This window comes from Parasteatoda tepidariorum, chromosome 3 (genome assembly GCF_982258835.1).
Source record: "Parasteatoda tepidariorum strain Cologne lab strain chromosome 3, Ptep-v5.0, whole genome shotgun sequence".
Taxonomy (NCBI): Eukaryota; Metazoa; Arthropoda; class Arachnida; order Araneae; family Theridiidae; genus Parasteatoda; species Parasteatoda tepidariorum.
The window spans coordinates 60,499,528-60,522,707 of record NC_141757.1 but is presented as its reverse complement, the minus strand read 5'-3'; the positions used below and the strand labels follow the sequence as shown (position 1 = coordinate 60,522,707).

Below are 23,180 nucleotides of genomic sequence, written 5' to 3'. Positions count from 1 at the left end.
AGGAGGAGGGGGACAAATATAGCAAAGTTTAAAATATATTATAAATAATATATAATTAAAAGGCATATTTCTGATTGTATTTTCATATCTATGATATTTAATTTAAAATTTGGGTTTATATTTTTAGTGTTATGAAATGAAAAAGTAACTAAATTATGGTTACATTAAATGCAATAAATAAATTAAAATTAAGACACAAAATGTAACTTTCAGCAAAAAAAGGAAATTATTTGGCAAAGGAAAAATTATTCAAACTTCAAACAGAGCTGCTTATTAGTATTACTAGGTAACATTCTTTTCCTTTTAATTTTAGACTGTTAAATAAAAAAGGATATAAATACACGTTAATAATAATAAAAGCAGCCAATAAATCAGTAAAGTGATACTTTTAACTGGAATAATTTTAAGTACACAAAAGAACTTACCAACTAAAGCTAACACCACTGTAAATATTTGTGTGATAGGAAAATTCAGACTAGCATTTAACTCCAATGTATGAAATAGTTCAACTATAGGGAAGAAAACATTAAATTAGTGTGACGCTTTTAGTACACATTACAATAAGTAAACTTTTTTTTACTAAAGTACTGTACAATTGTAGTAATAATAAATACCAAAAAATACAGTGGAAATGTGCAAATCCAAAATGACATAGAAAACTGTCTGTTCTGATTAACAAAAATTAAGATTGCTTTAAATTAAAATAAAAAAAGGACAGGATACAGATAATAAAATATACTTAAGCATTCTTAAAAATTCCATTCGCTATGAACGAAAATCTCAACAGATGCAACTAGAGTAATCATCATGTGAATCATGTCATCTATAATCTTTTCTTGCAATGTTTTTTGAAATATGTAAGCAATTTTGAATACTTAACTTTCAAATTATACATTTAGTTAGTTTAGATACTAAAAACTAAACTCAGCAGCGCGACAGCCCATAGAGGGCCAAGGCCTACTGTGCCCATCTCAGTTTTCTTGACCTTTGGGATCTGGGATGCAGAAGCAGATGTTCCAGTTAGGTGGTCAGTCGAACGCGAAACCCCCAGTGTTTAGTTCCCAAGCATGCTTGGTACTCATTTATCGACCCACTGAAGTGATGAAAGGCTGAGTCAATATTGCCCGGCCCGAGGATCGAACCAGGGACCTGTGGCACGACAGCGTGAAGCGCTACCGCACAGCCACCGGGCGTCAGTTTAGATACTACATTATACAAAATCAAAACTATATATTATGTTTTATAGTATTTTAAAAATCTCATTTGTGTAATATACACAAATTACGAATCTTATGTACTTTTAACTCGTTTGACAAAGTATCCTTTATCAAAATCATGTTTTCACATATTTTACATTACATGATTCTTTTTTAATTCTCCAGACTTTCTGACTAATTACATGTGAATAAGTTGGTTTCTACTAATACTTTAAAGGTGTTATCATATTGAAAAGATCTGACTTCTCATTTTTTTATCCTTAAAACTATAGATTCATTCTCTAACTGTAAACTGTAGATCATTCTTTTATCAATATATATATTATCAAATTTTAAATGTAATGTACTAAGAAAGTACAAATTTTAAACTCATAGAAGTTTTGTTTTCAACATAAGTTAATATCATTTAATGTAATTATTATTATTTTTTTAGATCAGTGCTATTTTAATCGCTCCAGAAACTTTTAATTATTTATTTATTTGATAATACTAAAAAAAGCCCTTTAACTGTTGAGACTATGAGTAAAATTGTACAGAAATTTTCCCATAATGCAATATTTTCCCATCTAACAAAATGGAGAAACCAGTTTTTTGATACAGAAATTCAGAAAAATATAGAATTAATGCTCAGAAGGCTAAGTTTAGAAAGCAAAAAATTATTTTTCTCTTTTTATGAGAAATACTACTCGCTTGATCATGCTAGCAAGTACTTAATATAATTTTTTGATTCTGTACATTAACAAAAGAGCGTAAGTGATTATGTTAATTGTTTATACAAAAAATGTAAAAAAATTTAAAAAGTAAATATTTCCTACAATCATGAAATTTATGTTTTGGCACTTAAATCCATTAACAAATCAAGAAATGTTGATAAAAATTCAGAGATATAGTACCCATTTTTCGAAGCAAATAAAAATATAATAAGAAATAGAACATCTGCAATGTATCTTACCAACAAATAAAAATATTTGATGATGTGAATATCTTAACAGCATAGAAACAGCTAAAGTCTGAAAAATAAAATGTTACCTTTAAAATGGGCCTTATATTTTACACAAAATACTAAGTTAATATACCTACTAATAAGAGATAATGTTATATGTTTTAACAATATTTCTTATATTTTCACCCACAACTGATTAAAAATAAATGCAGATTATTTAAAAATAAATAAATAAATGGATAGATGGAAAAAAAATTAAGGAAATTACACAGAGTATAATAAAAATATTTTTAATTAAAAACAAATTATGTCGTAATTTTTATTAAATAGTAAACTTTTGGGGAAGCTACTTATTATACATTAATAATTGGAGAATACACATTCTTTGTAATTTATAAGAATAGACATTTCAATAAAAAACATAATAATTTCCTTTCACTTGCTTTCAATTAAATTTATGTATTGTTTATCAGCAACATGTCGCTTAAAATTTGAGTATTTTAAAATGATTGACTTTTTGTTTATGGCTCGTACTACAATTAAAAAGTATAACGTTTATTACACTTTTAAAGCATGCACTTTTTCCCTCATTTAAGATACACTAACAGAAACATCACTAGACATAGACCAGAATTATGACTTGTAACTTAATCAACAACAAGAAAAGGACGGAAGGTTTTAGGCTTAAATTTGTGATTATTATATAAAATAGAAGGACATTAATTATTCAGATATGATATATTAAGTACAGAAGTTTTTTAATTCTTCTACAATCATTGTCAAAATTTAATAACAGCAAAAATGGTAAGTAAAACAGTTATAAAAAGCAATTTAAGTCTTTAGAATTAAAATTAGAACATTTCGAAGCTGTTGAAAGCAAATTATGGCCTTTTTAGAACTATATGATGCAGTGGAGCCCTGCACTATACATCCATTTTAAAGTGTTACTAAATCATAAATATAAGACAATATTATTACAAAATTAAGAGCATTTTATGTGTTAAGAGCATATATAGATATGAGATAATAATATTACAAAATTAAAACCAACCGTTTAATTGTAGCATAAGAGCAAACAATTATATACTCAAACATACATTTAAAGATAATACAAGCAAATTCAATGTCTTTACTTGCGACAAAATTTGTATGCATTCTATATCCCAAAAAAAAGAAAGGCAGTATCTTTTTTCATAGCAAGTAACTATACTCAACAAAAACGAAACAAATAAATGCAAGAATACTACATTGGAATACTAATTGGATTACATAAAACTTGGGTCATTTTTTTTAAATTTAAAAATAGAACGAAAGAGAAATTAACTATGCAATTTCAAAATTAACACTATAAAATATTTTAATTGGTGCACTGGCATTAAACAGCAAACATCTTTTAAAAATAGTAAATGCTCACATAAAAATTATTAAAAAAAGATAATAATTTTCCAGTAACATTAAATTCATTCAATTAATTTAAATTTAAAACACAAACACACAAAATACTTACACAAACTATCATAACAACTAATGAATTTAAATATGAAGCCCAAGAAACATTATAGTCTATAAAACGATAATGGGCACCAGTAACAACATTCCTCACGTAACCTAAAAATATCAAAATAATCAATGAAAAACTTAAAACACTTCAAAATACTTTGAAAAATAGAAAACATATTTAATGTTCTGTTACTTTTCTACATAACAATTTTTTTCCCACCAAGTTATTAAGTTATACAGAAGAGTGATCATTTCTCAAGAGACCATTGTAAATGATAGATATGAGAAAACAACAGGCCAATATAACAATAACAAATGCGGTCAATATAACAAATATAAACTATCAAATAATGACTTGAAAAAAAGTATTAAAAGTAATAAAGAAGTAAACTTCAAAATTAATAAATTCAGAAAAAGTATGAAAAAGCTTCAATGAAAAAATTCTGTATTTCCTGCTAAAATATTTATGCAAAAGAAAGATGAATAAGCACCTTTATTTACGTGAAATATATAAAAATTTCAGTTTGTACACACTCTTTTTGTTAAAACCCAAAACAATAATCTTTTAATATTTGTAACAGATAGCTGTTCTTGTACTGTAAATGAGAGAGAATACAAAAAATTTCTCATTGTTCCGAAGGCTTTAAAGCCTTCTTCAAATTTTGGCACTGGCTGTGGCTCTGTTTCATCGTCTTTATTTTCATCACTTGGCACTTATTTTATTACCACCATTATCACTTATTTAGTTTTCGCAACCACTTATTTAGTTCTACAACACCATGCCATTTGTTTCAACATTTTCATAAACATATAAAGTTATGTTTTAGGTCGTTTCACCAAACTGTAAAAAAATCCTCATTTTTCTTCATCCTTAGCATCAGGAGTCACCATTTGTTTCTCACAACAAAATAACTTAATTTTTCAAATGTCGGTAAAATTTCTGTATGATTTACGCGGGAATCTTTTAGTTTCAGAAACAATCTAAACAGGTATTATTAACATTAGAATATGATTTGTAAAGGGACTGATAAAACAAGACAATGCTTTTAATATTAACTGCCTAAAATGCCAGAGCTATTCATAAATTCTTTTTGTCACAATGGTACATAGTTATTATAGCTATAATGGTTACATAGTAAAACACATTTATGATAATCATAAATGTAAACAAGTCTAATAAAATTTTCTTGGCAAATTACCAATATTTTTGACCAAATAATATTTCAAAAACTTAACTGAATGAAAATACACAATAACAATATATTTAAATATATATGCATTTTAACAATATACACATTTACATTTTAACAATACTTTAGAAAATGAGATAAATAAAATATGACATGCTTTATAGTTAGGGCCCTATAAATTATGCGAAGATGTGGAAACCCGCATAATTCACAATTATCCGCATAATTTACAATTTTCCTCGTAATCGCAGCATATCTGTATAATTTTTATTTTTCAGCAAAATGTATTCATTTACCAGATAAATTTCTCCTTAAGGGTTTTTTTTAATTGAAATATAACTTCTTTTTCAATTCCAAGAGTCTTTTTGGTCAGGTGGACGTTTGCAAGGACTTTCAGTTCATTGCAGAACATGCTCAGATATTAATGGATACTCTTCTCTTTTTCGAAACATGTGGTGTATCTATTCAAAAAGCTTACAATAAGATTTTTGATCTGCGGTCTAAACTTCAATGTAATTCTCAGGCATCATACTCACGAAAAGATTCATGCAACGTAATTCTTCAAGAAGTGTTTCACAAAACAATTGCAAAGTTGAATACTTACTACTCTCCAGAACTAGACGTATTCAAAAAACGCGGGCCCAAGTTTAGTCAACCTGCATTAAACTTCATGAAAGCTGCTCGAGTTTTTGATCCAGAACAAATAGTCAACCTCAATATTGAAGACGACGATGTATCCAAGAATATTCCAAGAATGAGTGGTCAAGATATAAAACTCGAGTATGCTGCTTACAAAGAATATGAAAAAGAATGTTCAAACCAGGACTTAATTAGATTCTGGAATTCAGAGGTAGTCTCAGAGAGATTTCCAGAACTTACAAAAAAAGCATGACAAGTGCTCTCAGTGCTTCCTAATTCAGTAGATTGTGAAAGAGCTGTATCCTGCTACAGCCAAATTTTTACAAAACAAAGACAGAGTTTGAAAGAAAACGCAGCTTCTGAGAGTTTGAAAGAAAACCAGGACTTAATTAGATTCTGGAATTCAGAGGTAGTCTCAGAGAGATTTCCAGAACTTACAAAAAAAGCACGACAAGTGCTCTCAGTGCTTCCTAATTCAGTAGATTGTGAAAGAGCTGTATCCTGCTACGGCCAAATGTTTACAAAACAAAGACAGAGTTTGAAAGAAAACGCAGCTTCTGGACTAACTTCTCTCCATTTTAATAAGCTTTAATAATTGTTCTGATGTAGAAAATGGATGTACAATACATAAGAAGGTAATTTAGTTGAAATCTCTACTGTATTCATTGAAAAAAAATTTTTTTATTAAAACAGGAAAGAAAGTTTAACTTTTTAAGAGATTTTTTTTCAGTTTCAATTGTTTTGTGGGTCATTTGCAACCTGCATGCATAATTTTTAAAAGACACCGCATCCTTGCCGCATAATTTTTAAAACTCGCCGCATCCTAGCCGCATAATTTTTAAAAAATTTTCGCATAATTTATAGGGCCCTATTTATAGTACATATAATATGATAAAATGGTAAAGAAAAATACTGATGACATAAATAATAGGATAAATTTTTGAAAACCATTACTACAACCATTAAAATTACGCTTATTCGAAGAAAAAATAAAAATTGGCATAAGTTCAACAGCAAAATAAGGTTTCAAAAATGAACACTAACTATTCCAGAAAAATAATATAAGTAAGAAACTGAAAAGTAATTTTAAAAACAGGTAAATAAATAAAGGAAAAAGAAAAGTTATAAAAATGTTTATACAAACCTTTTGCAGAATCTTTTTCAACTAAATGTCTTAGAGATCCTAATAAAAAATCGTGATAGTCTAGATACTGTAACATAAATCGGCTAAATTCATTTCCAAAACATTTGTCTTTTAAAGGATCTGAAACAAAAAGAAATTCAGTAATAAAACATTTAATTTTTTATTTCAATAAGTTTTATAAACATAACTTACTGTACATAAAAAATTTAATAACAAACTAATTTATCATTATATAATACAAAATAGTATATATTTATAATTATTAAAATTATATTATAAATATATATATATTATAAATACAAATATATATTATAAATATAAATATATATTATATTATAAACATATATTTCATCGTAAATATAAATACATATTATTTTATTATTTATTTTATAAGATGTTTAAACATAAGAATCTATAAAGTGCACAGCAATGGCTTACAAACGTGTTAGGATACCAGGAAAAACAACTTGATTAGATGCCCTTGAAATGAGGAATGTAATAAATGAAATATTCTATTCACTAAAAGAAATTGAAAAAAAAAGCTATAATTTATTTTAAAAAATTAAGCGCATATTTTATGTAGCAAAAGAAGAAATTAAGAAATTGTAAAAAGCAGAAATTAAACACAAAGATTAGTTAAAATGTATTAATGATATTATTTCTTTTATTTACCATCCAAAAATTTCATAAATTTGTTTAAAAATCATATTATATTTCCCGTAAAATATTTTCTTTCCACCAATTATTTACTTGCTAAAAAAATTTATTAAAAAAGTTTAGGCGTTCTTAGCAATAAAATATAAGGCCCAATTTTGACTAGAAGCCTGGGCACATGACTTCTTGTCCCTCCTCTCTGTACAACACCAGGGTGCATAGCCAAATCAATTCAACAAAAAATAAGTACCTTTTAAGCACTTTTCAAGCACTCAAATAATATTTTTAAGCACTTTAAAAAAATATTATTAGGTAGGGCTGGAAAGTTTTTGATAATTGATGGTTTATTCTGGTTTTAACCGTCATGTCAAAAAAAAAAACCTTTTGGCGTTTTCGTACCCTACGGACTGACGATGTGCCGAAATAGATTGGGGTTAAATTAATTGTGAAAACGTTGAATAGAACACTGTGAACAATGCCTTTCTCAATAATTTGTAGCGAAAATCAACATGGTAAACGAAAAATCTCAATTTGGAGAAGGGAAAATGAAGAACTTTTTAAAAATATCCAATGAAAAAAGCACCTTTAAAGGCTTTTAAAAAACGAAAATCGAAAATAAGCACCTTTAAGCACTTTTTAAAAACGCTACGCACCCTGAACATTGATGCACATGCTTAGTAATTTTTAAAATATCACCCTTAAGGTTAAAGTATTAAAAACTATATAGCACATAAATATTAATAAGTATACTTATTTTTCATATGAATTAAAATACATTGTACTAAAAAAATAATAAAATAACGACATTGAATAGTAGTTAAAGAAATAGCAGAAAATATGGTACAAATAAAATGTAATTTTCAAAACATAATAAAATGCTAAAGTAATAATTATGTTTGTTTACCAAAATATAATAATACAACAAACAAAAACAATGAGAAATGAACCAACTTTTGAAAATCTACAAAAACAGTGTACAAAATTAGAATAACAAATAAAAAAAAATTATAATCAGATTTTTTGAAGATCAGATCAGATTTGACAGATCTAATTTCCAATAGGATTCTATTTCGCTTTTCTATTTTTTTATAATATTTATTTAAATCACAAAACTGAAGCACCGAAAAATTGTGTATGCAAATGGCCAAAAGCAGTGTAGATGAAAAGATTGTATACAAATTGAGTTTATAATTTTTCTCTTGCATGAAACAAGATATATTGAAAAGACTGCATGCTTTATAAGTCTTAAACATCTTTCACAGATTGTATTTATTATTCATTCTAGTTAAGCAAAGGTATGTTTACACAAAAATACATCGAAAGTAAAAACAAAATTTCCATCATCTAATTTGCCGGGTAGGTCCTGCTGCATAAAAAGTTTGAAATTGTAACAATTACAAAATTGAATGAACAACACAAGTGACACGAAACCAAATGTGTGGAAAATTTTCAGTTTTGGATAGTCACTCATAAAAGAAACACATAGAAAAAAAGAAAGAGTTTTTATTTGATAAAACAATGTGTATATTTAAAAATACATAAACTCATTTTGTCAAAATGTTCATACTGTTTTTACAAATTGAGTAGAATCAGCCAAAACAATGTGGTATTGTTTTGGAAACATACATCATAGAATGAAACACAAAGAAAGTATGTGTTCAAACAATATGGACCACTTCTATTTTAGTTCGATTTGGCTTAAGCAAAAATCTTTGTAAAACAGTATGGAAATTAACAGAAAATCTATTAAAATTTATAAAACTATATTATATAATTACAACATATTTAATAAAGTTTTATAGCTAAAATGTTCAAACTGTTATTACCAATCAACAATGTGCATGTGACCAAACAATGTGCATGTTTAAAAATGCATAAATTTCTTCTAATGGATACAGTTATAAAAAATTTTAGCAATTATAACAAACATAATACTAAATGAACAACAAGGCTTCCATAAAGATCGCAATATGGAAAATGTCACTCAAAAGAATAGCATAGAATAGAAGCATGAAGTTTAGATAGAAACTAGAAGATAGAATACTTTAAATAATAGAGATCAAATTTATTTTAGGTTTGAATAGATTTAAGTGAAAGTCTGTTTAAACAAAGACTGGTTCAAAGAAACTGTGTTGTATTTAAAATTAAGTTTAATAGTAAAATTTACAACTAAAATATAATGCCTAAAAATCAGTTGAAATCAGACAAAATATGGATATTAAGAAATCCATAATCCCTTTTATTATACAAATCATTTAAATATATAATAAAGTGAATGCTGCATTTCATTATTACTCACCAAGTACAACAGTGTGAACTTCAACACCCATTTTAGTTCTCGTAGCAGGAGACAATTTCAAGAACCCGAACTCTAAGGAATACTCAAGAAGATATTTTTCTTCCACGTGATCTATGAAATGAATATCATAATAATTTTCAAATAAGTACTCAATATATTTAAAAAAAATTATATAAAAAAAACCAGACAGCATAAATGCTACACTATTATTTAGCATTATGCAATGAATTGTCTTTAGAACCCTTTATCATTGTGTAATATCGAAGTTTTCACTGCAAATACAAAAAAAATAATAATAAGATTTTGTGTATGATTCACAGAAATCTGAATAATTCTCTTTTTTTTTAAATTCTGCCTAGAAATTACAAAACATTTTTTGTAAATAATTATTAAAAAAAAGTTATATGATGTCTCACATTCCAAATTAAAAAATATTAAAGAAGAATAAGCTTTTTCAAAGAAGCAACATGAAACACGAGCAAAAATATTTCATAATCAATAAAGGCTAAATAATGACAGTAATGCAGTAACTTTTTTTCATAACTATACTATATCAGGAGATTCCAAGTTTGCACCTTCGATACATTTCAGATTTCAAAACAAAAAGTAATTACATTAGACCAATATCAAATACAATAAAATATTGAAAATAAAAAATAAAAAGAAATTATATATTTCCTTTAACTTAAAAATTTGCATGTATTGCATTGGTAATTATTAAGAGTTGCAGAGGCTTAGCAACACTAAACAATTATTTTGAGAAAATTTTTATGATCTGATGAACCCTTAACAAAACTGAAGAGGATATTTGATACTGAGCAATAAAAACTTATGCACGTTTCCAACCATGTCAGGGAACCATTTTTTCAGGGCTCTACCTAATAACACTCAAGGAAGGAATGTCATTCATTTTTAACCTCAGCATAAATAGGCAGTGTCTGACCTGGTACCATTCTCACAAAATTTCCACACCAATATAAGGATTTTCAGCCACAGCAGATTCAATATAAAAATTACTGTGCGTTTGTTTAGTCCGCTACCAGGATCAAATTTTCATGACCCCCGCTCTCTGCCAGAAGAATTAACCAACTTATAAGCATACATATTAACAGATTAACCTAATTTTAAGAAAAATAAAGTGAATAATATATTAATTTCCGTATCAAATAAGAAAATAATATTAATTTCACATAGGTTAATCATTACAGCATTACTCTTATACTGCATTACAATCATTTCTGCACCAAAAATAATGAGAAAAACAATAATATTATTTTTAATTACGTTATAAAAATCTTTTCATTTCCCTCAAAAGTGTAATAAAGAGCTTTTGATACATTGCAGTAGAAGAGAAAAAAAGTATTACACAATACACCAATACTGATTAACTGTGATAAACACTAAATATAAGTCAAATGGGATTTTTTATGAAATTGACAGATAAACAAACTACATGTAATTTTTCATTGACAAACTGCATAAACATCATTCGTAAATAATTAAGATGTATTGAAATTGAAGCAAAAACTGCCCTAAAATGTTCAAAAAGAGGATAAATAACACATATGCATACAAAAGTGCCAAGAGTGTGCTTATCACTTATTTCAATTAATCTCATTCGAGGAGAAAATAAAAATTTCCACTAACCTCTTTCTGAATAAATTTGAGACATGATTTTGTATTTCATACAGCTGTTCAAATCTTAGAATATATGTTTCCTTTTAATTTTAAAAATATTATTTTCATTACAGAACTATTAACACTTAACATACCAACACTTAATATATAGTACCTATTTCTACCATAGCAGGTCAAATGACCAGACTTTATGTTTCTTAATGAAATATGGATGTTAGGAAGGAAATAAAACAAAAAAAAAATTTATAATTAAACTAAATTGTGTATTGCCAATTTTTATGTATTACAAACACAAAGAATAAGAATTTTTAATTCATTGCTCAACGCATTTTTTTTTACATATACAGGGTGTTTCCATTGCACATTTTCCGCAAACATATTTCTGCTAATTATTATTAATTATATAATTCTTATAATTATTCTTATAATTATAAGAATATATAATAAATATAATTCTTATAATTAATATTACTTATTCTAAGAACTTGTGCTGTCTTGATTGCTTTGACATTTTTCTGGAAAAAAACTAACAATTAATTAGAAATTACGTAAAACTCATCATCATCATAGTTGGCCAGACAGCCTAATGTGAGCCAATGCCTTCCTCTGAAGATCTCTCCATGACGACTTCTGATTCACCTTTGATCTCCAATTCTTTTCATTAATTGCGAGAAAATCAGACTTCACTGAGTCAGCCCATCTCAACCGCGGCCCTCCCCGCTTTCTTGTTCCAGTGGGTCTAAAAAGCAGTATCTTTTTTATTGTATTGTCATCACTCATTTGAATCACGTGGGCCGTCCAATTCCTTATATTTATTTTAAACTATCAAAATAAATTATAAGCTACTTACCAAAACATTTAGTTTTCGTCACTTTTTCTTACACAAAAATGCGAATCTAAAATTAAGGTACTTTCTTGAAATTTGAATTCACAGTTTTTGGATTGAACTAACTACGCGACAGTCTTTGCAGAAATATGCTACTAATCGAATGCAATACGTAGAACACACATTACATCATGATTTCTGATCCGATAACCTTATAAAGCAATAAATTGTTCTCACGGTCAAATGACTAGTTGTGGTAGAAATACATATACAACAAGTATTATTCGAAACAAACAAATATGTAAAAAAAAATAGATTATTAACTGTATATAATTTTTAGAAAAAGTCATGAAGTCAAATGTGCAAAAACAATAAGATGATAAGCGCATTTTCAATGTCAAAGTTCTTAAACGGTCATTTGACCAGTTAAGGCATGTTTAGTGTTAAATACAATGCTGAGGACGAATACAAAAAATAATTTCACTACCAAAAACCTCACATTCTAAGATTTTAGTCAACTGTAAAATGTAATAAAAAAATTCACACGCCTTTCACACAATATTTATGGGAGGTAATTTGCATCTTCCCCATAGAGTTAATATTAGTAAAAAAAATAGTCAGGAGACATTCACTCCACATAGGCAATTAAATATACCTACCAATACTAGTGTAAATTTCAGATTCTGTTAAAGTTGTAGTAATAGGTGAAAGACAGTCAGGATCAAAAACACTATCTTTAAAAGGTCCTGTCCTATTAATGAATTCTGGGCTTTTCTCAGCATCCAAAATATTATCATCTGCGTCATTTTCATTGTTATTGGCAGCTTTACTTGCATATTCTGCTTGTCTTTTACTTTGTGCTAATAAAATTGCATGGCTTTGTTCTTGAATAGCTTTCCTTGCACTACTTTTAACTGGTGTCTTATTGCAATATTTAGAAACATCCACAGGAACAGATACTGGCTCCTCTAAAGAAATTTTGAGTCGTAGAACACCTTCTCTTGACCAGGTCATTGTTTCATTATCTAAGCATGTGATTGGGAGTTTCACAAAAGCAAAATGTACATAGAAGAGGATAAGCAGGGAGATAAGAGCCTAGAAAAATAAAAAGTTACATTAATCACATTTTTTTTTCAGAGATAGTTTAGCTGAATGTTAATATTTTAAAATTTTAAAATAGGTTGAATTTGTAAAAAAAAAAATTATTATTATTTTAATTATAATTAAATTGAATAATTAAAACTCAGTGAAATTTTGAGAAAGGTAAATAAAATTAAAATCATACAATTAGTTTTTAAAAAAATGAAAGCTCTGCTTAAAAATTTTTATTTTTTCTGTAATCCCTGTTTATTTAAACTGATAATGCAAAGTGATACCAAGAAAACAGAGTAATCAATAAACAGCCTATTATAAGAAAAAAATTAAGCCAATGACTCTATTTACCAATAAATCAGAGTCACCAAATTGTTTTTAAAAACTTTAGTTAAACTACCTTTCAAAAGAATTCAATTTTGTTAGATTTTTGTTTTAATTAATTAATTGAAAATCCTATTAAATAAACTTTTAAAAAATAGTAATAACAAAATAAAAAACACACACTTTCCTCTTTTTTCTCTTTCACAGATTAAAAATCTGAATTAACTCATTATGAAAGAAATTAAAACTATTATTAATACGCATAAATTTTATAAAATAATTTTATTATGAGTGAAATGACAGTCTTGTAGGTTTTTTATTCCAATCAAAGCCATTCATTCTATGAAGAAAAAAATTCAACCTTGAATTTCTGATATTACTATAAATGAAACAGAAAGTGAAAATTAAGAATATATAATCTATATAAAAAGCTATATAATCTAAATGATAAAGCGGCAATCTAATGTATGTAAAAGGCTAAATACAATCCCAGAAAAAGAATAGAATTTTTATCATTCCAGAGGCAATGGTAATAATATATACAGATGAGAGTTTCCCAAAAAAGATCCAAATTTGTTTCGTTCAAGTGGCAATCGTAATGAAATAACTGCATCAAAAAATTAAAATTTAGCTAACTCATAAAATGAGAAAAAAAACAATAGTAAAACAAATGAAGTTCAAAGAACTGATCATATAATCCTGTTTTCGGTGCTGTTTCTTCCAAGTGACAGCTTAAATGTGAGTAAAATTGTTAATTTGTTATTTCATTTAAGCAAAGAAAGAATCAAATTATGCTTTATTGAAATGTTAATTCATCCCCTGCAATATTTATTTTAAAATTATTACATTTGTTAACTGAATTTTAACAAAATAAACAAACCTAAATAAAAATTATTGACAATACCTATTTGAAATAATAAAATTTCAACAAATTCAGTATAAATTTTTAAAAAGGGAAAAAAATAATACATTCGTAAGCATAAAGCACTAATGATTGACAATTAATACCAATCATCAGTGCAAAATTGTTTATTTCCAGTTATTTATTGACAAACATAAAGGCATTTGAAAAATATTGTATTGAATTTTAAATTTTTATACTTACCTTGTTTCAATTGTAAGGGAAAATATAGGCAGTGAAACTTATATAACAAGTTAACTAAAATGTAGTTGTATAAGTACAAAATCTTTTATAAATATATTACAAATAACATCAGTGTGATGTTACTTGTAAGTGCAATGAATTTTCTTGTTTTAAATTCAATTTTTTGAAAGGAAAAATAAATAAAAATATGGTATATTTTTACATAAAATAAAAATATTGATAATACTTATTTTAACTTTTGTTTGTATTACTTCTTTTAATAACTTAGTACATATAAGTTATCAATCAGACAATGTACTATGTATTGCTTAAACAAGAATATTAGACTACTATGTTTCAGAATCTAAAAAGAGATCAACAGCAAGCAGTAGGAACTGCACTTCTAGTATACAATGAACTGCAACATTATCAAGTATTCAAACATCATTAGAGCTGTAACTTTTTTACTTAAACTTAGAAATATTGCCACTTATTTTAACTTTTGCTTGTATTACTTTTTTCAATAACTTAAGATTATATAATTTATCTCTGTGGCAGGATTTTTTCTGGCTTTCTGGGACAAACCTCCTTAGCACTTATATCTTTCTGCAAGATATTTTAATAATAATAAATTAATATTACTAATTTGTAATGACAGAAGAGCTTTGTGTTTATAAAAACACCCTCCCTGCATAGAAAAAATGGAATATAATATTTCTTTTTTAATTGTGAATGTAATAATAATAAAAGAATTAATTCTAATATTATGGGCAATACTCTCGCATTTTGAAGGTAAAAAAAAAGCACTAATTATTTCCTTATTTGCAATTCAAGTGATCATTGCAGAAATTTAAAAAAAAAATAATAATAATAATAAAAATAAATAAACAAATAAAATCCTGAAATCTGTGGCTATAACTGCCAAAAGAAAGATGAACGACAAAAGCACATGGACTTTCAAAGAAATCCAGAGAATCAGACTCTTCAAAAAGAAATTATTCATGCATCCCTAGCAGTAAAATAGGCCCTCATTTAGCCAATATTCATGAATCTCGTCTTAATAATTGCTCAAAGAACCGTTATTTTTCCGATATTGCCCCTATATACAATTTTCCAATTCACCCAATATTTCCCAGCCACTTTACAACCAATATCGATTCTATATACAATTATCAGACTCACCCAATATTTTATATCCATTATTAAGCCAATATCGGTCCTATATTGGCCAATGTTGGCCCTATATAAGCCATTCTGGGACCAATATTAAAAAATCTAGACATCCCAATATAGGTCCCTAGGCGCATGTTCTTATAGGACTCATACTGAACCAATTTTGAGCCCAACTGGGGCAAAGTAAAAATGTTGCAAGGTATGTTTCGTGAATAAATAATATCATATTAAAAATATTGGATTTTAAAAACTATGTAAAAACTAATAGCAATAACTGAAAAAAAAATGATCAAAAGAATCATTCATCAAAAAGTAAATGCTCTCATGTCCGTTTCGAATTTGAATAAGATTACCAGACTACTATGTTTCAGAAGCTAAAGAGAGAACAACAGCAGAAAAATGACTTCCAGTATACATAGAACTGAAACACTATTGAGTTTTCAAACCTCATTGAAGCTTAAACTTTTTTATTCACTGAAATTGATTTTACTAGTAACTTTTTCACATTATTATTTTTTTTCTTCTATATTCACAAAGCATTTCAACCTCAAATTTTGGAGGAAAAATTCAGAACTTATAAAACAGTAGAAAATCATCAAGAATTTAAAAGTTGCTTTAAAAGTTATGCATAGTATTAGAACATTTGGGACATTTTCAAAAAACTTACACTTTTGATGTGTCATGACTAGGACTGGGCTATAAATCGATGTATCGAGACATATCAATTTAACGCATATATCGGCAAGACGATACAGCGACTTTCATTCAAGGCGATGCATCAGAAATCTGATTTAAGCCGTCGAGTAAAGACAACGAGTGCAAAACGATATAGCAATATAAGACTCTTCTCTTACGTTCCGATGTCGACTCGCGCTGTGGAAGAAGATGGTCGTTTCGCTATTTTGAAATGGCCTTGATTGGTGAGCTGTAGAAACAGAATCAGAGTTTTGAGAACACATATCGTTATATCGCATGTTCCTTTTCGCACCTCTCAGTTTTTTTCTTCTTTCTCGCGACTTTTCTTGTAGATTATTTTCAGTAGGACTAACTTCGTGATCGCCGATTTTTTTTAATAAAACTTCATTTTATTTTTAAATGTGAAAATTATCGGCAATCTAATTTAGGCGCCCATAAAGAATTGAATTTGTTAGGTTGTTTTTTTACTTTCTTTTAATTTATTAAAAACTTTTTGTATGAAACTTCTAATAATTTAATGAATTTTTATTGCTGATTTTAAATTTATAAATCTTGTTGTTTTTATTTTTAGAAATAAAGTTAAAACAAAATTTATTTTTGTCATTTGGATTTGGGCATAAGTCAATCAATTTTGTTTATACAAAAAAATTTGAAAGGTTTGCGTATTTTATTCATTTTTTTAAATCATTTAGCACTTCGTTTTATTAGAGAGTATAATAATTTTTTTTTTAAATATTTTTTTCATATTATTTGTTAATTAGCTAAATATATAATCGAATATCACAATTTTTTTATTTTTAAGAAATTAAATCTTACTTTGTTTTTCGGTCATTATTTAATTTAATTTAATTATTTATCTGAAATGATAAGGTCCCGCAGTGAACTGATCGTTAAGACACGGTTCCCTGCAGATCACCGAAGTCAAGCATCACTGGCTGCGGGCAGTGTGCGGGTGAGGGACCATTTGGATCAGTCTGCGTAGGGACCGAGGGTGTGCGGTATTGGTCCTCGTTAAACTGTTCTACCGTAAAGTGCTCGACTTCGCATGCAGGTCGTCGAGCTACCGAAGCGGGGGTGCCATCCCATCTGCAGAGGATCAAAATTGTGATGGCATGCCTTCGGATCATCCTCAGGGATGTTTCCCAGACCGTCGCCAATAGCCCATTGTTCAGCTCTAGAGTGACGTAAATGAACTATAATAACTGAAATGATAATAATAAAAAATAGTGTTTAAAAAGCGTTTTTTTTTCTAAAATTTATTTAGCACTTTGTTTTAAACATACAAATAATTTGTAACGTTTCATTTAGAAATTGAACATTACGATCGAACTTAATAATTATTTATGCATAATAGTACAAGAAAATATTAATTTGTAAAAAATGCTTTAAAAAAAGTTTTTAACACTTTGTTTTACGCGTATTATGAATTTCTAAACAAACATTTCAATAAATATTTTAAGTAAGATTTGTACATTGTAGTCAATTTATTTAATATATTTCTTAAGCAAAACATATATATCTTCAAATTTATAAATTGATTTAAATCAATCTGAGTATGAAGTTTTGATAGAAATCTGACTTTCTGTGCTTTACAAGTAAATGAAATTCAAAAATACTATATCGCGATACATCGCGATGCAAAACTGACGATGCATCACGATATATAATTTCTAATATCGCCCAGTCCTAGTCATGACTTTAAGTAATTTTAATTTCTGAAATAGAATTCCAAATAACATTTTTAATCATTCAAATTAATTTACTATATGTCTTTAGTAATTTTAAATACATAGAATTTAATATCTTAAAATAATGCCTATGTAATACTACGTTAAAGTGCCAGATACTACTGAAAATTTGCTATGTCCCAGCCTTTTTAGCCTCTTATACAGCTGCAAATAACACATTTTCAGTCAAAGATGAGTAAACACACTATTTCAATAAATCTTTTTTTAAATAACACTGTGACGTATGTTTTTCACTAATTTTATTTTTCTGCTATTGACAAGGAATCTTTAGATATAAATAAAATATTGGTAATTCAATTGGAGCAAACACTTTCTATTGAGAAATTTTAAAACTGTTTTAGTTTTTTAACTTGAAACGACTATTGACAAATTTGACATTTTGAAAATGTATAATTATTCCATTTGAGAAAAATCCTATGTTTTTATGATGGATTAAAATTCTCTTTTATTATGTTAATGGTAACTTTATTTATTGACTTAATTTAATATTTTATTACATATTAAGTTTATTAAAAAAATATATGCAGATATCAATATTTGTATGACTAAAATTCAGTAATTTTCAACACAAGAATATTTAAAAATTTAGCTCTACTAATAGCCTACCCCTTTGTTTACTTTTTTCTATTTATTTCCAACCATTTATTAAACTTTATTTTTCTATATAATTTAACAAAAAACAATTTTAATGATTTACAATGTAAATTTGACTAACATTGACACTTGATAACATATAGTATAAGTTAATGTTTCATATTTTAATTTCATGTTCAAAATAAAAAAAAAAGTGCATTGCGGTTTTATGGACAAGAAACATTCAAAGGGTAGTTGAAATTTTTATAGGAAGTAATTCAAATATTTTTTTAAGAGAAATTTTTTAAGATGCATCTCCATTTTGAAAATGACCCATTTGCAAAAATAAATATTTTTAAAAAAATTTAAAAAGTGTTTTTTAACATAAAAACAATCAACTTTGAGCTAATTTGTATCTAAAACTTGTGAATGTTAAAAGAAAATAAACATAGTATAACATATCAAATGCATAATACTATACAGATAAATTCATACAATTGAGATATTCTAAAAATTCTAAAACAAAAACTTACAAGAGCTAAAGAAATAATTTCAATTAACTTTCTCAGAGTTTCTCCAAATGTTGATGCATATGCCACGGTCATTTTTTCAAAAAGGACTTGAAATAGTCTATCTCTTACTATCCATAAAGTATTTTGATTATTATTGTTATTATGAAATTGATCTCTGTTCAGTGGTAATGAATCCATGTCCATCAGCAATCTCTCCGCTGGATGAAGTTGGTTTGGCATATTTTAAAATATATTATCATCACATGCCTGAAATATGAAATTTAACTAATAAAGATACAAATAAAGAGATGCTTCGTGATGAATATTAAATGATAAATTTATTAATCTAAGAAATAAGATGAAATTTTTCATAAATTTGCTAACAAAAAAATAATAAGAATTTAGAGAAATGCATGAAATTTTACAAATACACAGAAATTCAACGATTTTTCTAAAATAAAATAACTAGCTACTGAAAATTTACACAAGCATTGGAGCATATTTTTTAAAATGATTAGAGGTTTAATTTTATAGTTGCTAACCATCCTTAAATTAAAAAAGAAAGGATTAAAAAAAAGATCAGAATATATGCATAGATACATAATCAACTTGATTTCAAAATAAAATATAAGTTATAAGTACCTCTGCTTGTTATCTTTAAATTCAAAAATGAATTACATTTATTATATTTCAAGATGAATATGTGGATTAGTAGAAGCAATTTTAAATCAGAAGTCAATTCACATCATTAGAGGTAGAAAGTGGAAAGTGAGTGAAGCATGATAAATAGCTCAAGGATCAAGTTCAAGGAGATTTAATAATAGCTCAAGCAATGATGAAAAAAAAAGCAGTCAACCACATCTGTGTTTATATGGAGACAAGAAAATATTTTACAGTTTGAAAAAAAAAAAAAAAAACGAAACTTCGAAGTAATGCCATAAAAAGGTTTGGAAGAATTTAATGTTCCTCTGCCTACTGCAATGGAAGCATACATTACAACAAAAATTATAAAAAACTTTAAAGCAATTGATTTTACAATCTAATATGTTATTTTGCTTATGAAACTAAGATATTTTTAATGCAGTTGATTTCTAAAATAAAACGCTGTCGAAAATACTTGTCATGATTAAATTAATTAATTTCTAATACGGTTTGTAATAACTGTAGTAAAAATTAGATACCTATCATAAACTCATAATCTCTAAAAGTGTTATTACCACAGAATTCAAAATTTTTAATTATATATTTATTTTGATGAAATGTGTAACTTCATATTTATATTGTAATATTGAATTTAATGTTTAGTAAATTTAAATAGATGCTGTATTTCAAATCATCTTAGTTAGAACTGCAATATAAAAAATAAAAAGATGGATATGGTTAAAAATCAAAATAATCGATTTTTAACCAAGGAACAATAAGGAGTCAAGATCCAAAAGAAAAGAGTTTACACTTATATCTTGACACTAAACATGAATACTTTTAACATACAACAATGAATATCTATTTGATGGCGCAAAACCTCAAAATAGGACACCAAAATTTAGAAACTTTTCTTTAAAGTAAAAAATTATTTATTATGAATCATGTCAAATATGATATTGAGGTAACAAATAAAATTTTAACATAACTTTAAAAAAATCAAAATTCTAAGCACATTGTAACAAGGTCATTTCTATTTATTGCAAAGTCTTTATTGTCATAGTAATTTTAGATGAATTGTTTGAAATAATGTGTATCAGAATAAAGATTTTTGCAAAATAACAAAAAATTAGAAATGATTATTCACATTGTAACACACATTATTAAACAATACTAAATTATATGAATTTATTCAACATAAGTGTACCTTCATTTTATTTTAAGATTTATAAATATAAAGTTTAAGCAGTGTTTTCACTACAGCGCGAGAACGCGAGAATCTCGCATATTTTTTTCTTTTCTCGCATTAAAAAATTATTACCGCGAGAAATTCGCGCATTCTATAAACCAATTTCAAAATTCGCAAATTTCTCGCATTTTGAAAAAAATTTCTCATTGCGCCATTTAGAATAAAATGCGTTTCACTTTTCTTCCTGGATCTTTCATTATTTTCAACATCTGCCCCATTATCTAGCTTCCCTATTTACCAGTATTGTTCAGAACCTTTAAGAACAACAGAATATCATCCCTCCGAACCACGGAACCTCTTTCAGAACGCATTTCTCTGCAACCACATGTTTATCGTAGGTAAGGTTTCTCCATGTAAGAAATTCAAATTTTTTGCGCATTAATGTAAGATGGACAAATACCTTGAAAAGGCAAGATCTTCTCCGAAACGGACAAATGAAAATGAAACAAATGTGGGTAGAAACGATCAGAACGAAACAAACACGCATTTGATCAACCTAATGAGAACAGCTGTTGAAAAAGTAGATGTAGAACATTTTCCATATGATGATGCAACAAAAATATTAAATGCTTTAAAAATTAGAAGATGTTAAAAACATATTATAATTAAAGAAATGATTTTTTTTCAAGTCTCTGTGTTTTTTTTTTTTGTTGTTTTTTTTAAATTTTTAGAAATCTCACTTAACTTTTTGAAATCTCACCCTGTTTTTGAGAAAGGGTGAGAAATTCTCACCCATTTTTTTCTGCGATGAAAACACTGGTTTAAGTATCATTAGATACTTCCCAAATATAACTCTTATTTATTTCATAAAATATATGTAACATACACTTTTATTAACCATAAATAACTAAGAGTAAATTATATAAAAAACTTTATGCATTTTCATTTTTTTAGAGTTCTGACTCACAAAACCATGGAATGACCACCAAGCTGATAATCGCTCTCAAGTTCATTTAGGTACACTTATTTCTATGTAATGTATTAATTTCAATTCTAAAAGTACAATAATGTTTTAAGATTTAACATCTACATATCAGTACCTGCATTTATCTGTATTAGTTAAGTGGATTCCATCCCTAATTGACATCTATGACCATGAGCAAGCGGATCGCTTAGCCAAGGAGGGTTGTAATCACAGAAGTCAACACCTTCCTCTTCGGCCCTTACCTGCTGAGAACATCAATCTAAGATCAAATCTGCAATTTCAAAGGAGTGGAAGCTCTCCCTGTCACCACTGATATGCGGGCAAGGAGCTAGGCTCTTCATTTGTTCATCTCAGTTTTCGTTTGTTTCTTGTTTCTCTCTCTCATTTTCAAGATTGGCAAATGAACACACAAAGAGCCTCATGTATTTTGAGGGCTGGAGGATTTCAGCAGTCTGGCTCTAAATGTCATGTTCAGCAGGCCTTAGCAGAACACATCATGGATTGCTTAGATCTTTCCAGGGGAGAATTATGTGCTTCTCTTCTTGTGATTCTTGATTTTCTGAAGGTCAACGGTCTAATGCAGTGTTTCCCAAAGTGTGGTACACGTACCCCCAGGAAGTTTAACGGGGGTACGTGTTCTTATACGAAATATCTTTCAACAAACAAAAATTTTATTTAAAAACAGAGCTAGCCAAGAAAATTTAGGATTACATATTTTTTTATTGGCTAAATTTTGCAGAGCTAACAGTTAATAATTAGGAGTGTCAACAGCCAGTTGTGATTTTTAACTTTCGTGCAATTTCTTTATAGTAAAAAAATACATTCATTTTTTATTAGTCGTACCAGGGTTGGCAAGTTTTTGACACGTGACAGTTTTTACCGGTAAATACCATGGTTTTTACCGTCATGTCAATTCTCTGTCAAAAACCCATAATTTTGGTAAAACTGTATTTTTTAGTTTAACTGCTTATAATTTAAAATTAATTCATTCTTGGGCAATAAAATTAGAAAAAAAGTTGTTAAAAGATATTTAAGAACAGATTCTTGCATTTTCTCAACATGATTATATCAAAACATACTATTTGAAGTAAAATATTAGGATACTAAACAAA

At 27.3% G+C, this 23,180-nt stretch overlaps 1 protein-coding gene across 3 annotated transcripts in view; it reads right to left on the bottom strand.

Moving 5' to 3' along the window:
- LOC107439743 (membralin) overlaps positions 1-23,180 on the bottom strand; it is a 48,541-nt gene that overhangs the window by 23,754 nt on the left and 1,607 nt on the right. For all 3 annotated transcript variants that reach the window (XM_016052428.4, XM_043044322.3, XM_043044324.3), the window contains exons 2-8: positions 19,274-19,519; positions 12,710-13,145; positions 9,587-9,697; positions 6,634-6,753; positions 3,668-3,768; positions 2,170-2,227; positions 426-509 (exon numbers count right to left, since the gene is read on the bottom strand). In XM_016052428.4, the coding sequence (XP_015907914.3) occupies positions 426-509; positions 2,170-2,227; positions 3,668-3,768; positions 6,634-6,753; positions 9,587-9,697; positions 12,710-13,145; positions 19,274-19,492 (1,129 nt within the window). In that variant the 5' untranslated portion in view covers positions 19,493-19,519. The remainder of the gene's footprint in view (positions 1-425; positions 510-2,169; positions 2,228-3,667; positions 3,769-6,633; positions 6,754-9,586; positions 9,698-12,709; positions 13,146-19,273; positions 19,520-23,180) is intronic.